This window comes from Phanerochaete carnosa (assembly GCF_000300595.1).
Source record: "Phanerochaete carnosa HHB-10118-sp unplaced genomic scaffold PHACAscaffold_6, whole genome shotgun sequence".
Taxonomy (NCBI): domain Eukaryota; kingdom Fungi; phylum Basidiomycota; class Agaricomycetes; order Polyporales; family Phanerochaetaceae; genus Phanerochaete; species Phanerochaete carnosa.
This window is the reverse complement of record NW_006767633.1, coordinates 2,777,741-2,794,236: the sequence shown is the minus strand read 5'-3', so window position 1 is coordinate 2,794,236 and position 16,496 is coordinate 2,777,741. Positions and strand designations below refer to the sequence as shown.

Genomic DNA, 16,496 nt, shown 5'->3' with positions numbered 1-16,496 from the left:
CACATGGAATTCATCTTCACAGCGGACATGCTCAAAGCTGGCGGTCAAGGCTAGGGTCCACTCAATGACGGTTAATCCACTCCTTTAGGAGCCGTCGCAAGACAACCCTAATTCTAATTGTCCTCGGCAGTTGTGCAGCGAGAGAACCGAACTTGTCCATGTTCGGGTATCGATGTGCGAGCGTCCACGATTGAAGTGCAATCTAGCGCGTCCCAAATTGGCACAAACATATTTTTACAGTTCCTTTTGACAGTCCATGTCAGCAGGTGCATCACTAGAGCTGAAAGTACCGAAGATTTTGAAGACGGAGGTATGAAGACGCACTAGAAATTCCGACAGGGCTAAAAGATCCGCCCGGTTTTCGCTATCTTGAACGAGCTGCGGTCGCGCCTGGACATGAGCGGCGCAGTAATCATAGTGCATTAGCCATACTGCTTCCACAACTCGAGCACTTCAGTACCTCCTGCCTCATCTACGAGAACGAAAGTCTAGGGTGCTTACTTCGCCTCTCACGACATTTTCTTGGCAGCTTTCTGGATCTTTTTAGCTGCGGCGCGGTGGCATGTCCGCAAAAATGCATATGCTGATCTTTGCGGGTACAATTAGCCATGGCAGGTGCTGAGCATGTGGTGGCTGTGGGGCTTACCCAAGAGAGGGCATTGTGACAGTGGAGAGGAGCCTTAGGGCCCGCTCACAAACTACCGACAGACGCGCTGATAGGCTGGAAGTAGTTAACTAGGATTTGAGGAGCGGATGCATGAGCCGATCCGGAGCCTGACCCGTCCTGTAGCCGAGGCAGTGAGAAACGCGACTAGAGTTCGGTACAAGGTTCATAGAAAAGGGGACACGACTACGTACCTAATGGCACCCTATCGAGCACCGTGCTCTGACATGCGACCGCGTCCGCAAATGTAAACTATTGTTTGGAGTAGTCGCAAACCTTCCTCCGGACTGGCACGTCCGGCCATGCTTCGTGCACACCTCCTGGGCTGTCGCTGGCCAGGCCTCGTCCCAGACCCACGATCTGCAGGACAGCTGCGACATGGAAGACAAAAGAGGACATAAACGGCGCACCACACGACCAGCCGTCCACAGGATGGTGTTCTGGACTGAATATCCACGGCGCGAAGACTCTTCTAGACTTGCCGCGCGTGATGTCCGCTTCCTCGCGTCTCTACTGAAACACACTGCAGCATGGTCAGGGTTAGCGTTTGATGCCTGCAGTGGTCCGGATATATCGACGTTCCTGTGCGCGAGGACAACTGCAAGCTTAACTCGCACGACACGGCTTGCCTGAGAGCGCATGGCCGATTTCCTAGGTTTGTTCTATAGAAAACGCATAAGCTCGTCAAAAGGTACCTGGGGAAGCACCGGGAGTCGCACGTCGCGAGTCCGCTCGGCTGTTCTTTTCATGAGCCAGCGGTCCAGGTCGACGCCCCAGGAATAGGGAGGAAGCAGATCAGGCTGGACTCGTCGGAGGCTTCGCATGCAGCCCTTCGATGTGCTCGCCTTCGTGAGAAGAGGACGAGAAGGCCGGCCGCCGATCACGAGGGTGCGTGTAACAGCTAACCGAGAGACCATGGGCCCAGCCGTCGGCGCCTCAGTATTTCATTAAGGGTTGGCTGCAGCGGTCTCGACCTCGAGATAGGCGATGTGGCGAGCGATTGGATTTCTCCGGGAACGTCGACAGTGCGTGTGTGAACCCCCAGGCCAGCGGGCGTGGCCGCCACACCCGCGCTAGGATTGGCTGGCTCACGGCAGATGACCGCAGTAACTGAATTAGGCCGACTCGAGGCGCTGGCCAATCCCAGACGACCGCCATGTGAGATGAGATAGCGGTAGCCCTTCACGTTGCCTCATCCGCGCAGAGAACAGGATATACGGCAGAATCACACGGCCAGGCGCACGGGTGGAAAACCTGAGGCCGACGACATGAGAAGTAAGGAGTTTCCAATGATTCTAGATTCTAAACTCACTATGAGGTACAATACATTGCGGGCAACACGGCCCAGTAGAAGTTCCGTGCATCACAGCTCCATCACCAGACCGCCCACCCGACAGTGTTCTCAAGCACCGGATGATAAACGTATTTTTACTTCACTCCCAAGGGCGAACCTTAAGAGCCTAACAAATGGGGTAAACGATCAAGAGAGCGCATCACTAAGCTCGCCGCCGCTGCGAACACTGACAGCAAGGACCCTGACTCTGACAGCGAACACAGTTTCCTCCGCGACATCGCAATCCACCTGCCGCGGGGTACGATGTGGGTCCACCCGACGTCGGTCGCGGCGGTTCTGTCCGTTAGACAGTAGTCGGTTAAAGCTACGCGACGGCGCAGGGAGGAATGTCAACGAACCGGCCGCTGCGGCCGTGGAGTCTTCGAAACCGGTATTTGGGATCACCGCCAGATGCGTCGGCCGTGACGCTTCCTGCTGACTCCGTCCTGTAGGCTGACACACTGGCAACGACGAGGCGCGAATAGAGAAACGCGACGACGCCCTGCCACTTCTCCTCCCCTGTAGGCGCACCCGGTCTCGGCTCAGAGACCTTGCGCCGACAAGGCGAACCCTTGCCGTGGCTCGCACAGCCGCTCCTACCCCTGCACCCTACGAAAAATAGCGGCTCTCGGCGCCGATCCACTGCGGTTCTCTCGCCATGTTGCACGAGCGAGTCTTCTCGGTTCAACCAAACGCCTGTCGGCAGACGTAATAGAACACGCAGTTCGCGGTGCGCAGAGAGAAGCACGCCAACCGCATTCTCGACCCTCACCCGTCTCTACTCCGTCCAGGCCGCAGCGGCAGCTGCATGGCGGGCGATGGCTCCAACTGCGATGTGCGGACGGTCTCCGGCGCAAGTATGCGCCGGTCGGGGCTGACGTACACGGCTGTCTTCGGGTCTTTCGTCGGGGTACGGGTTGCTCGGGTGTCCCTGGACGCTGTGATCTCAGGGAAGTGTCCACCCTGCATTTCAGGAAATAGACGCAGTTCGAGCCCATTCTGTCGCGGAGATACCTTCGCGTTAGGCGAAGGCTTGGCGGAGGGAGTGCGCGGCCGAGGGTCACGTATGTCGCGTGGTTCGTCCAACGAGTTGCGGTGCGAAACGTCATTCATTTCGTGCTCTTGATCGTCGCTGACCTGACTCGGCGTAGAAGTGTTTGAATCGAAAGAAATGCGTCCAATAGGGAGACCGCTGAACAAGGTTGACAATGATGGGATCTGACCGCGCCCAGACAGGCTATTCGCCGACGGCACAGTTAATGCCGTAGCAACCGCCGCGTCAGGGATTGACAGCGAGGCCGACATTGTGAGAAACGAATAATTAGACGGAGTTGCTCTGAAAGGTATCGCGTCTCGTCTAAGACTATTATTCGCGGAGCGCGATACTGTGTGAGAGATGGACGAGGATAATGAGAGGGAACTGGACGATGGGGGCGGAAAGAACGACAGCTGAGATGCGGAGACGCGGCGTATCGTCAAAGATGATCCGGCACCGTTGACGCTAGGCTTGTCTTCTTCATTAATGGACTGCTCGTCTAGAGATGGTGGAGTTGAATTGACTTCAAGCTGCGAAAGCACGAAGTCTTTCGCCTTATGCGACTTGTCTAGTGGGATGTAGAGGACTTTGCGGAGGTGTATTTGGTCTGAGGGCCACATCTGATTCGCGCGCCGGAGATCTGCCAGAGAAATGCCATACTTGAGGGCGACGCCTGGTAGAGAGTCTTTGGAAGATACCTAGTGCAATTTTCACCTTACATTAGGCGAGGGAGAAATGCGAATTATTATGCACTGCAACTTGCCTCGTGAACAATGACGAGCCGCTCTTTCAGCCTTGCGTCGTTCGTGGGAGACGTCGCAAGCCCTGATTCCTCCCCCTCTTCGTGATGTGGGGTAGATGTAGTCTCCAAGTTACTCAAAAGACGCTTTAGGCGAGGCCGGGTGTCAGTGAGGGAAGAACGGCTGGAGCTGGCGTTGGAGCCAAGACTCGAGATGGCAAGGGGATGTCTGAGACTGGTCGCGCTGCTACTGCCCACGACGGCACCCATCGTCCTAGACCTCACATGCGCCGCCGCCGCCGTGTCATCTGCGAATGGATCGTGGTCGTTCCTCGACCGCCTTGCAGGACCTTCTGATCCGCGACGCCTCAGCGTCGGCCTCGCCCCAATCTGGGCGTCCTTGGGTGTGTACGCCGACGAGAACGAGCTGGTAGACGAAGATGCAGCAAATGGATTATGATACAGGCTGTCTACATCGTCTGCGGCAGCGACGATGGTGCTGCCCGGTGGTGGCATAGGTCGAGAGCGTCGGTACGGAGAGCGTAGCCTAAGAAACCGCGGTGACGACAAGCGCTTGCAGTGTAGAGCACACGTGACTATCAGATCTGATGTTTTGCCCTTTTGGGATGTGTATGTTTGTGGGCTCAAGCATAGGCAGCCTGGTCCAGACCGTCTCGCTTGAGAGCATCGCCTCGCCAGCCAAAGCAATCGTTGGATGCACAGGCCGAGACGTATCACGTTGTTAAGAGAGAGAGATCAAAGATAAAATAGCTGCAAAAGCTTACCCCACAGATGCCGCCCTCCTCCGAGGCCTGCGTCCTGAGCAACAAGGGTTTAAACAGAGGCAGTGGCAGCGAGTCCACAACACACTCACTGGGACCGACACGTCCACAACTTCAAAACACTCTGTGCACGTCATTAGTGACCAGTTGCATTTGCTGCCGCCGGTACACGATGGACGCCGCGGCGCATCTGAAGGCGGGCCGCCGGTCATCATTTCTGTGTACAGATGAAGCGATGGAGCTTTGTTCAAATAAGTAACACATCCGTGCCAGACTTCATATCAAAGTAAACCATTGCAAACTATGTATTTTATCGATGACTTGGAGTGACCGGGGGTTATACATGACGAGCGGGAGCCAGACTCAAAAAGAGCGGGGGACGGGCTTTCTAACATTTTAGACATTCCAAGTCCACAGCGAGCTATCGCTCTGTGGCCATACCCTCTCAGGCATAGGGCGACGCTAGGTTTGCTGAGGTCACTAGACAATTAGATGGTCGCGTACCACTCAGGGTCGTCGTCCGTCCGAGCGTCGCTGCAACTTAGAGGCGGGAACATGAGCCGCAGCCAATGCGAATGCGCGCTATTGATGCGGTCCTCTTGATTCGTTATCTGCACCACGTTCGGTGGGCCGTCAAGCTAACCTATTCTGTTCAGCATTCAAGGGGTCGCCCACTCGTTCCCGGACACCATAAGCGCTTGAATTTTCGACCAAGTCACATTCGTCCTCTAACGGCGACATCGATATGCGCGAGCCAATATATGGGTACGTCCAAAAAGCCTGTGGTATTCAAAATACAGTAGTTGAGATGTCTACAAGACGCACAAGGTTAGTGTTCCCGGGGAAGGGTACATACAAATACAGTATTCGTTAGTACGTATCGAAACGGAGAACCCACGACGTGCGACAGCGAGTGCCAGAAAAACGATGGAATGACGGAGAGGTAACGTAAATCTATCATGACTGCGCCTTTTCGTCTGCCTCTTCCCTCGTCCTCTTCGCGCCTGCGGTTGCAGCGGCGACTTGTTGCTGCTGTACGGCACCCGCGCCGGTGACTCCGACAACGAGACCCTTGAGCCATCCATTTTCCCTGCGCAGGGCCTCGCACTCCTTCTCGAGCTCTCCCACGCGCATTTCGAGCTCCTTCGCCTTCTTTTCGAGTGCGGCCTCGCGCTCCTTCTTCTTGAGGCGGAAGCGGGCCGAGGCGGCAGTGTTTCGCCGACGCTTGTCCTCCGCTGCTGTCATCGTGGTAGACGAGGACTCTTCGTCGGCTTCTGGGGAAACCGGTGACGACACCTCAGGCGAGCGGCGATCCATCGAGATGGACGCCCGAGAGGTCCGCGCACGCTTCGGGGCTGGTGCCGGTGTTGCTGATGCCAATTGCTGGGACTGCGTCGCGGTGGAAGCGGATGTGACAGACACGGATGCCGGTGCGGGAGTAGCAGAAGTGGTTCCTGGAATGTTAAGAGGGGGAAGGCCCGCGACAGAGTGATAGGAGAGTAGCTGGGCGAGTGAGGGTGTGTTAGTGGCTGTTGCAGGCGAGGGGACAGATGGCAAGGACGGGATCTGGAAGGGGTCGATTCCGAAGCTTGCAAAGAGGCTCCCTATATCAAAGGGAGGGAGCTGAGGTAGTCCGGTAGATGCAGGAGTGGGAACGGAGGTCGGAGGAACGACGGTGCCCGTTACAACGTTCTCATGCGCATGCGTCTCGGCAATCTTGCCAGTGGCATGCAACTCATCGTCGCCGAGGTTGTAGCGATCGGAATCATCTTCGCTGGCTGGGACAGACCCGGCGCGTTTCCCGACGTCCTTGCGGGAGACGAGGGGCTCGTCCGACTGAAAGCTAAGGTTCGTCCATAAGTCAAGTTGGGCTGTTAGGTCGGGGAACGGGGGAACAGAGAGCAGATCCTGGTCGGACAGGTAAGGATTCTGCGGTGGAGCGGGCTGGACGATATTAAGCCCCTGCAAATTTGACGGTGCCATTGCGCAAGAAATTGCGTGCTTTAAACGCTGCGGGCTGCAAGTCGTCAGTCCTACGCTTTCATGGCTGAACTGGGAGCCATACTCGCTGGGTCTTGCAGCTGGGACCGGTAACGAAATGCGAGCGTGCTCGAGTGGACAAGGAGGACGTCGGAAACGTCGTGGTGGGGAGTGGTGAAGCCGGTGAGCCAAGTCCTAATGCCCGAAAGGTCATCAGACGCTGACTAATGAGCACGGTCCGCGTGGAAGGTTACCCCTCTTGTGGCAATATTCTCCCAGGCCCGTTTGCCGTGGATCGGGGTGCCGCCTAGAGCCAGTCGTCGCCGAACTATCCCATGACCGACTCTTATCTGCACACCTTCCACCATTTGAGGAATTGCACCCCACACCGCCTTCGACTATAGCGCGCGCTGGCCAGTACACAGAAAACAGCTCGTCACTTTGCAGTCTATCATCCAAGGTGCCTCTGGCTTGTTCTAAGAAGCGATTAATTCTTTTCTTACATGCAAGAACCCATCCGTCGATCACAGCCTGGGTTTCTCTATAATCAGTGATCCTCGGCACCAAGGTACAGTCATCTACCACTCTTTGAAACAGCACGCATTACTGTACAGGGCGCAGAGCGGACATCCGCGGCGTTTGTGTGCGCCGACTCTGACCTCGCGATTCTTATTATCTAGGCCATGATCATGCACCAGCATGTCTACAACGCCCAGTGCCCACCAACGCCGCCGGCAGCCGTGCGCATAGCAGCTGGATCGCGCTTAAAGGACTAAGAGAAGCGTAGGCTGACGAAGAATTCCCTGACAGGATGCATCGGGGCCGAGCCTCCACGTAGTGCACATCCCCGATGCCAATGCCAATTTGACAGCGCCGACCCCTATAGAATGGCCCGGAATCGTCGTTCCCGCAAGCGCCATCCAGTAACGCCCCGCGCCTCCGCAGTCTATACTCAGTCTACCGTGGAAAATAGAAGAGACTAGCATACGAAACGCTCCCACTGCTATCATAGCGCGCGTCGTGCCCCACCGGGCAGTGTGAGCACGGTGGAGACGAGGAGGCGTACTGTGTTCACTCTGGGATATGGCGGAAAACCTTCGCGGGGAAGACAAGGCCGAGACATTGCTAACAGGCTTACCACCATGATCCAGACCACTTACTCTACTCATGTCTCGGAAATAGACGGCTACACCGCTCTGTCTGTCGTGTGATTATGACGCGGGGGACCGCCAAATGACAATCTTCTAGCTTCCAACTACTCGCGACAGGTGAGCGACATACCAACGGACGCACCAGTCCTTTCTCGCCCCCTTCAACAGCCGCCTCCCCGCCACACAAACGGGCCTGAGGTAAATCGCTGACGGACCCAGGGCGGACGCGAAGCACCAGAGCACTTACAGGCTTTCCTGGTAGCTGATGTCCAGGGTACTACGATGCAGCCCTTTATGGGTACTGTACCTGACAGATGCTGCCTTTCCATCTCCGATATCAGTCGCAAGAAGCCAGAAACGTACCTGGACGATCATCATGTGACGCGTAGACTCGCCTGCGGCGCCGACATTGAGAGCTAAAAGGACAGAGAAGTACGTTAGGCCTACTATACTCATCATTCTTCGCTTGCCTCCATACTCATGTCTCAAGATGGACCCTCGACAGCGATACTTTGGAACGCGCGAAGCTGTACGGTATTTCTCTCTTTTTTGTTTGGAAAGTGCGACTGCAGACGTCGGTACAAATCAGACTTTCAGCCGTCATGAAAATACCAAGACCATCCTTCCGGAGCGCGCACATCTAACTAAGCCTTACAACGTACGCGCTTGCCATGTAAGCGCTCGTAGTGGCAGCGGCACGCAGGACAATAAAGGCATGTACCGCAGTGCTCGAGAGCCGGTAACGACAGTTTCTGTGCGGATACCGTATGTACATAAGTTAAGGGTTAAGTCCGCTGATACATCAAACGAAACACCCAACGAAGAAATACAGACACAGGCGCTGGCGTGTAGTACAGAAAATAAAGTAAAATGAAAAAAAAACTAAAACTGGTGGTCGGTATAAGGATCCGAGTACTTGGACATGTCCTCGTCGTGCCCATACAAGGTCCGCGAGTGGTCGGTCGTCTCGGCAAAGTGGATGTTCGAGTATGCCGACTGTTTGACGCCGGACTTGCGCCGGCGGCTCACGAGGTAGTACACGATCATGCCGACCAAGAACAGGCCGACGACGACGGCGAGCGCGATGATAGCCGGCAGGCAATGCTTGAGCTGTCACAGAACGCGTCAGCAAACTCCCCTCCTGTTCTGGTTGCGCGCGGGGTGTGACGACTCACCTGATCGCCGACGCTCCCACTGGGAGCGTTAGAGCTCGAAGACTCGGCGTCCAAAGCGCCGGCGAGCTTCTCAGCTGAGGATCCACTTGTGGGAGTCGGCGTGGGGCTGCCCAGCCAGATCGTTGTTGTTGGAGTATGTGTAAAGGTAACAGTGGTGAACCGCGTGGTCGTGGGCTGCGGCGCGGTGTTGCCTGTCAGAGCAGCATAGTACTCATCCGCACCCCCGATGTCTGCGTAGGGCAGGACTTTCATGATGGGGGAGGTCAGGGTCTGGCCAGATTGGCCAGAGTAGCCCAGCAAGATGTAGGCATTCTCAACTGGAGGTCCCTTGTCAGCGGCTGTAGCTACTTCCAGATAGGGTCTGGTAACGTACGGAAAGTGGTACCAAACGATATGTCCCAGTTCGGGGAAGGGTTGCTATTAACCTTAAACTGATGTGCGGCACGTGCTCAGCAAGACGTCCGGACGATGATGAACAGGGACGTACCGATCCCACGCATTGTGAGGTGCCCGGAAGGGTAATAACGACGCTGTCGCCATCCATGACGACCGTGCTGTCCGCGAGGACCACCTCCACTGTGAGGTTCGTGCCGCACGGCACATGCCAAAGTCCGGTCTGGCTATCGAGTGTCGCTCCGCTAACGCCACTGTAGAATGCCTGCGCGATCTCCGCTGGCACTAAGTTGTATGGGCACGTCCCGGCAATGATAGCGACCGCTTCGCCGGGGGTCGTGCCCTGAATTGAGCTGACCACAGGGAGACTAGCCCCGTTAAGTAGGATCTGGTCGACCGTGAACGAGTTTTCGATACCCAGGGAAATTGCCGACCGGCTGTTAATCACTGAGAGGTCAGGCGGCGAGGTCCCGCCGAAATTGGGAAGGAGAGTTTGGAGATCTATAACCTCGCCCACGGAGAAGAAGCCGGCAGGCGCGGGGCTGGAAGAGCCATTTGCCAGCTCAGAGCCGAGGAATAATATCGTGATGAATGGGTTGGTTGCGTTGGTGAGGAGCACTTGGTCGATGGGGCTATGGCTTTTCGCGAGCACGCTGTGAACCGACGATGCCCCGGTGGGGCCGAAACCCAAGACACCAACGGCCTGGGACTGAGGGAACGCGTTTTCAATATCCGTGAAGGGATTTTGCGAGGTGAGGACTGTGCGAGCGCGATAAGTCAGCCAGTTCGTCTAATCTGCACAGAAGCATGGAAAGCCGTACTAAAAGCTTGCTGTGCCGAGTTGCCGCCTATGGATACCGTCGTTTGCGGGATGTTTCCGATAGCTGCAACTCATGTTAATACCAGCCGCTCTTAGGCACTCGGTGAGTGACACACCATCCACTGGAGGGTTGAAGAAGGAGTAATCTACTTCAGCTTGGGCAGTGGTGAGCAAATTCGAGTTGTTCACCCCGTTGAGCTGTCCACCGATAACCAGGTCCGCACTAATGGAGATGTCAACGTTAGCAGAGCTTCAATTTTTATGGCATTCGAAGCTTACCTGGTCAAGTCCACTTGAACGATGACTTCGTTGTCGCTTACGTCGATGTCGAGGAAGAGACCCGGAAGAGTGTTTGTTACTAGGATGATATTTTCTGCATGTTGCGCAAGGTTACTCTGCGTCAATGCTCGGCGCGAGAGGGTGTTGAAGGTTTTAGCAGTGCTGAACTGTACAGCGGCGAGCACAAGAGGAAGATAAAGAATAGAATGCATCGTCAACCCACGCCAGATATCGAAGAAAGAGAAACGGAGAAGAAGACAAGGAGGATGAACGAGAATGTGGACGCTGTCGAGGCTGTCTCATTTTTATTATATATCGATCGAGTGTATCATGCACTCGACGTGCCTCAAATGTGTTAAAACATGATGGCTGGGCAGCCAGACAGTGAGCGCACAGCGCCCGGTGATGGCGGGGAACAGCCGCCGGCCCGACGCGGCCTTCTCGGTCATATCGCGAGGGCTGTTCAGTGCTCACTTCGAGGACAACGGCACAGGTACGAGGTACAGCTGGCATGACAGACATTCCTAGCAAAGCCAAACGGCTTCGATCATTGCCGCCTACCAGAACGCAGCAAGTAAAAGAATCGCAGCGGGTGATCTCGGTCAAGTTGAAAGCTGTGCGCTTTAGTTCTGTTTGTGGGTCGCGAGGGTGCACAGCCTGATGCCTTGATGATGTGCTGTACGATGATACACGCATGGGAACCTGCAGAGACATACAGTGTTCAATGAATCGAGCAGCGCTGACTTCACAGGACTGTACCTTCACGGTGTGGAGAACGCCTCGGAGCTCGGGACTAATCGCAGCGGAATCGGCATCGCGTGGGATGCACGTGGCAAATGATCCGCAGCCCCCTCGTCGGAGTGTGCGGCAGTAGCGTTCTTGTTGGCTCTTGGACTTCCGACCAGTCCAACGTCCGGTTCAGCCTCGACGCCGACACGAGGACATGGGCGTACGCAAGGTAGCAGATAATTGTCTCGGGGACGAGCTTAAAGAGCGGTAGTGACAGAAAGTTGGATGCTAATCACAGGCAGGATCACATCGAACTCATGTCCCCTTTAGCCTCCATACATGTTCGCCAACCGCTAAAACACCTTTCCCCCACATGTCGATCCTCTTCTCACGCTGCCTGCATATCAGATGGGTGAGGTTATTGTGAAATACATGCTGGAATGCACCAGCTAACGGCAAGGTCGAGGTTTGTACGGCATCACCTACCCATCTCGACCATCGCAGCACGCCTGACACAGCCCTCCAGTCTGTTGACGCTATCGAAGTTGCCTGCTTCGTTCTCTGGAGGCGCCTGACGGCGTCACTAGAACCACAGTGCGTCTCGAGTAACGCCCTTGCAGCTTCGCTGCTCGGCGTAAGAACTCCACCGAGCAGATGCAGAACCTGTACCAAGCGATACGCCTGTCAGCTGTCCGAGATACATAACCCACGAAAATGTCCAGAGCCGGTGGTTTTTGGTTACGCTGCGCATCGGTGGTGTTTTATGCTTATACTACCGTTGCCGTCCTGTGGTTACGGCTGTCGCCCAAGGCCGCTCGGTCTCTCAGCGGCGCGTGCGGCTTGTATCAAAGCAGTTCGGGGGCATCAGGCGTCTGCGGTCGGATGGCCTGGTCCTGCAGCACTTCCGGCTAGAAAAGGGTCATTTGCTGGCACGCCCTTCCCTTCCAGGGCCAAGATCACATTTTCGCTACAACCATCAGCACAAACAACCTATCATAGTCCGAGGGTCTTCTCCGATTACAACATCAAACTCGATTAAGCGTCCGCCTTAAAACGCCCAGACGCTCTTAGCGCTGACCTCAGCTCTCCCTTCGCCGCCCACCCCATCTTGTCTGACACACACCATGGTACAGCGACCAACATGCACTCGGATCCGGGTTAGGTCTATTGCCGACTGCAATGTCATATTTTATGCCGTCTCCCTCGGGATCCTCCCGCTCGTGTCCCGCCGCCTTAGCATTGAAGAGAGGCGCGCCATCCATTCTGGGTGCGTCTTCGTATGGGAAGAGCGCGCCCCGACGTTGGACATCGCGGGGGTATGTCTTCACTCTGCGAACAACGACGGTTGCCATTGAACCTGACCAGTCTCAGGACGGCCTCGAGCGATGGACAGATTCCCGACGATGGGGTGCCAGTCGCCTGACAAAGGTAGGCGCCCATCTATTTCCATGCGTACGCGCCCAGGTCGCTAATTGGATACTGCAACCAATCCTAGGACTTCTTGTACTATCAAGAGAAACTTCCCGACGTCGGGGACGCTGCCCTCTATGCTGCTATGTGAGTGGACTGCGGTCATGTACCTACGTTGTGCTCAACTGCGCCCTTGTCCCACTTTCGTGCGCTCAAGGTATCAGAACCGCCTTGTTAAGCAAACCTATTCAGTCTTTGTTGAAACACAAGATGGGCGAAGAAAATGGCATCTAGGTTGGGGCTTCTCTCCTGATGTCAAACACCCGAGCGCTGATGTTTCGCACACAGTGGCGTATTGCTCTCCAGAGACTGGGCATCATCTGCACACTGTGGATGCCATTCCAGAACTGGCCGTACTTCGCCATCAGGTGCCAGAAGGCAAGTTCCAGGCCGCTCGTTATTCGAAATCTCGCCAGCGCGCAGAGGGCGACCAGGAGGAGCACCAAACGGGTGCTGCGCTCGTGGACTCCCCCGCGCGAGGCGGACACCCTTATCAGCGGCGCTCGCCTTATTCTGTTTCGCCTTCTTCGGCTTCGCCGATCCTTGCAGCGCGAGCAGCATCGGCTCCGAAGCCTAATCCTCCGCCGACACAGCGGATAGCAGCACCTCGGCCGTCGTCCGAGGGCCTCAAGCTCCCCAAAGCGCCACAATTCCCCTACCGCGATCCCATCTACGTGCGCGACAACTGTGTAAAGTCTGCCGATATCCAGCAAATGCAGAACATTAAACTCTTCTCGCCCGATGCTCCAAAAGACATGGCCCCGCTGCTCTACATGCGGCCGACCCCATACCGCGCTCGTCACCCCCTCGACAACGACGCACTTCGTGCTTTGGACTCTGTATCTTAAGACTGCATATACCCCCTCGCCTGTATCTCTAGTCTCTTCAGTCTATGTTTGGCTGTTACGTTAGATGCCATGCCTGCCCCAGGCCTGCTCCGTTCTTGCGAGGACTTCCACGTGGGTTCTCGGAAGCATGCGAGCACATATTTACTCGTCGTCTCTCAAACTTTGTTCTACAGTACTACCCCGATCGATCTGAATCCGACGCTCGCTGTCTGTACGGCTTGTCTATATACCGCGAGCGTTGTAGTGTACACGATGATCTGCAAATATGCAACATATTTCGTTGGGCGCTTGTGAGCCGAGCCTTGGGGATCTGCCGCGCTCACGGGGGCCGCCGGAAGATTCGAGCTCTCGAGAATGCATGCGTCCGTGCGGCAGCTGTTGTATTGCGGGCTCCCTTTGTGCCGACATCTCGACGCCCGTCCTGCCACAGCGATGATGACCGGCAGATATTCCGCTGAATTTCGGCGAAATCCACCTTTGCCAATAATTGCAATTATATAATATTCAGTCGCCGACGACTGACGAACCGTGCCGAGTTGCAGTGTCGTCGGGGATCTAGCGGTCGCTTGAGTATCCGAGCAACACACCAGGTGGCGTATGTGCGAATATAGAAGTACTTGCAGCTGCGGTAAATACCTTGTGGACGATTCCGCATGAGCTTCTGGATTCTAGAGGAACATGTGCCCCCGAAGAGGTCGGAAGAAAGCAACAGGTTGCCCGGCTTGTGAGCCCAAGAATCACAGATAAGTAATCAGCATGCACCTGGGACGCCAGCAGGGTCTTCGGCCTCGGCGAAGCTTGCCACACTCCTTGCGAATGCGCGCCAGGGAGACCGCGGAACCAGAGGGTCGTCGTATCCAACCTGTCGTGTCCGCGCCATCATTCGCGCTTGCTCCCGCCCAGCTGTGCCGGCTCCCCTGTCCTTGTATTCTACAGGTATGAAAGCCATCAGCGGGAGCTGCACCGATGACGAATGATCGCTATACCCTAACCGCTACTCACGCTGCCGCAGATCTCCCCGTCTAAGCCCAGTCACACGATCCGTGGGCGTCGGCGTGTTAGCGTATCCAGACAGGCCTCGGATAGGGCCCACAGGAAGCATACGGCAGCATGATGTCCCTGCTCTGCGCGCAGCGTTTGCCTTCTGCCTTCTGCTGCCGCAGCGGCAGCGTCCAGCGCCAACGCTCTGCAAGGCACACAGAGACGCGCTGGCGCTTGCACGCATTCATCGGAGACCTAGACAGAGTTAGTTGGCTCGGGTAGCTTGTTGGACATCTCTGGCGCGCCAAATTGCTAACAGACGTACGAGGTCCAAGCGCAAAAGGGTGCACAGCCGGCCGAAGTGGCAGGCGGTGGAGCGCTGGGATGCTATGGAAGCAGGCTTCGATTTGCTTTTGTGCACTTTCCGTCTGAGACCGCGCCTCCGAGTCGCAGAGTTCGGGCCAAAGATGGGGCGCATGATATCCGAGACCGACGCACCCTCATTCCGTGAGACGGATAGGCACTGCGTGCGAATCCGAGGGACGATTAGCATGCGCCTAGGGGCATCATGAAGATCGTTGGGAGCGTCCTGACTCACTCTCAGGCGGTACGTATTCCATTTCGCGTGCTGAAGACTCAGATGGTGTGAACAGAGCGCTCCATACATCAACGTCTTCTCCCCGCGTTATGCAAACTGCGGTCGACGGGCTGGCTGCGGCAGGGGCACTCGAGCTTCTCAGGGCGCAAGGGACCAGGGTGGTTCACGTACAGATTCAAAAAATTTCCTGCGCATTGCGGCGGTGTCCCTCTGTCTAGTTAGTGTGCTATCTGTCAAGCTCAAGCGTCGAAGAGACGGCGGAGTCGTCTACCTCTTCGGGTGGATGCGCACGACCCACTCTAGCGACGCTGGGGGAAAAGTCGTAATTACTGAGCCTGCAGATTGTGCTCCTTCCACGTTTTGGCAGATCGTTGGCGGCTCTGACAGGATCTGCCCTCTGCCTTCTCCGGTTTCCCTGTCCTAATCTTAGTACGACAACAAAGGATCAATGCAGAAGAGCGCGTCTGCTGCAACCGCGCCGACATTACGCTGAGTTGCTCACGAAAGCCCGGGGCCCTATCGCGCTGTGACAGGGCGACTTCGGAAAACTCCACGGTGAGGGTGCGCCTGGACTTTGCACCCGTGGCATGTTTGGCGCAACTGTCCCTTGCGATGGGCGAGCGGCGTTGACTAAAAGGAGACATGGTCAGAGAGGGGACATTGTGATGGCTTATCGAGCAGAAAATGCACTTTGGGGTGACACGCAAGATGACAGAGCGCACACCGCCCGGCGGGGTGTCCTCCTTCTGCCTGGCAGGTAGAAGTCTGCACCTAAGCGAGCGGACGGAGCTGGTTAATGTATTACTACTTTACGCGTGCTGCCTGGGACCATATGCAGTTAAGTGGGCGGGCGTGCCTTGTGTGTAAAAAACTGTCCGCTCGTGACCGGGGCGGAGTCGGAGTGGCGGGGTCTGGCGGGAACACGACGCCACCTGCCGCCAACTCAGACGCATCAGGACGTATACCACACACCTCTAAGGTTCATTGAGTTATACCACCGTACTTCCGCGTGATGTAAACGCGTCCGAGGGCTTCTCAGGGCCTTTAATACCGGGTTATTCCGCGCACGACCCTGCGAGTTCATTGTCCGAGCTGTGCGTGAAAACTCCAACACGTTTAACACGATCGACGAGTCTATTCGCTAAAAGTTAGCTCTAAGTGTGTACGTAATTCTCTCGCTCGCTTTCCTGCGAGACACGCGGCTTACCTAGAAGCGAGCTTACAATTAATGAAACTGGAGCTCGACCGACACCAAGTCTAGCTCACATTAAGTTTCGGATTGATATCTCGGTGAGTGTGGGTTCACCTTGGCATTGTGTATGTCGTCCTAATATCGCGTGCACGCTGTGTACCTATACGTGCCATGTCATCTCGCTTGGCGATACGGTCAAATGAAGACGATCCAAGTTTGAGATTCATGTCGGACTTTCAAAGCTTCAATATTCAATGCGAACCTGCTTGGTTGTGATCATTGGATCTGTTGTAGCAAGGCTGTTTTTTATTGGCCAAGCAATCGCA

The 16,496-nt window shown here is 55.8% G+C and overlaps 4 protein-coding genes across 4 annotated transcripts; 1 reads left to right on the top strand and 3 right to left on the bottom strand.

The window, feature by feature from the left end:
• Positions 1-2,105: 2,105 nt before the first annotated feature.
• Positions 2,106-4,305, bottom strand: PHACADRAFT_210507 (carbohydrate-binding module family 50 protein). The gene is made up of 2 exons (XM_007397345.1): positions 3,806-4,305; positions 2,106-3,731 (listed from the first exon to the last, which is right to left on the bottom strand). Exons 1-2 carry the CDS (start codon positions 4,286-4,288, stop codon positions 2,766-2,768), a joined length of 1,449 nt encoding a protein of 482 aa, XP_007397407.1. The 5' UTR covers positions 4,289-4,305; the 3' UTR covers positions 2,106-2,765.
• Positions 4,306-5,332: 1,027 nt separating this feature from the next.
• PHACADRAFT_258748 (uncharacterized protein) lies at positions 5,333-6,696 on the bottom strand. Its single transcript, XM_007397344.1, has 2 exons — positions 6,620-6,696; positions 5,333-6,571 (listed from the first exon to the last, which is right to left on the bottom strand). Exon 2 carries the CDS (start codon positions 6,535-6,537, stop codon positions 5,512-5,514), a length of 1,026 nt encoding a protein of 341 aa, XP_007397406.1. The 5' UTR covers positions 6,538-6,571; positions 6,620-6,696; the 3' UTR covers positions 5,333-5,511.
• Positions 6,697-8,536: 1,840 nt separating this feature from the next.
• Positions 8,537-10,689, bottom strand: PHACADRAFT_258745 (uncharacterized protein). Its single transcript, XM_007397343.1, has 7 exons — positions 10,353-10,689; positions 10,190-10,296; positions 10,075-10,137; positions 9,348-10,012; positions 9,234-9,291; positions 8,861-9,177; positions 8,537-8,795 (listed from the first exon to the last, which is right to left on the bottom strand). The coding sequence occupies exons 1-7, from the start codon at positions 10,562-10,564 to the stop codon at positions 8,568-8,570; spliced, it is 1,650 nt and encodes a 549-aa protein (XP_007397405.1). The 5' UTR covers positions 10,565-10,689; the 3' UTR covers positions 8,537-8,567.
• Positions 10,690-12,007: 1,318 nt separating this feature from the next.
• PHACADRAFT_146947 (uncharacterized protein) lies at positions 12,008-14,083 on the top strand. Its single transcript, XM_007397342.1, has 5 exons — positions 12,008-12,397; positions 12,453-12,509; positions 12,577-12,638; positions 12,709-12,785; positions 12,840-14,083. The coding sequence occupies exons 1-5, from the start codon at positions 12,206-12,208 to the stop codon at positions 13,397-13,399; spliced, it is 948 nt and encodes a 315-aa protein (XP_007397404.1). The 5' UTR covers positions 12,008-12,205; the 3' UTR covers positions 13,400-14,083.
• The last annotated feature ends 2,413 nt before the right edge of the window (positions 14,084-16,496 follow it).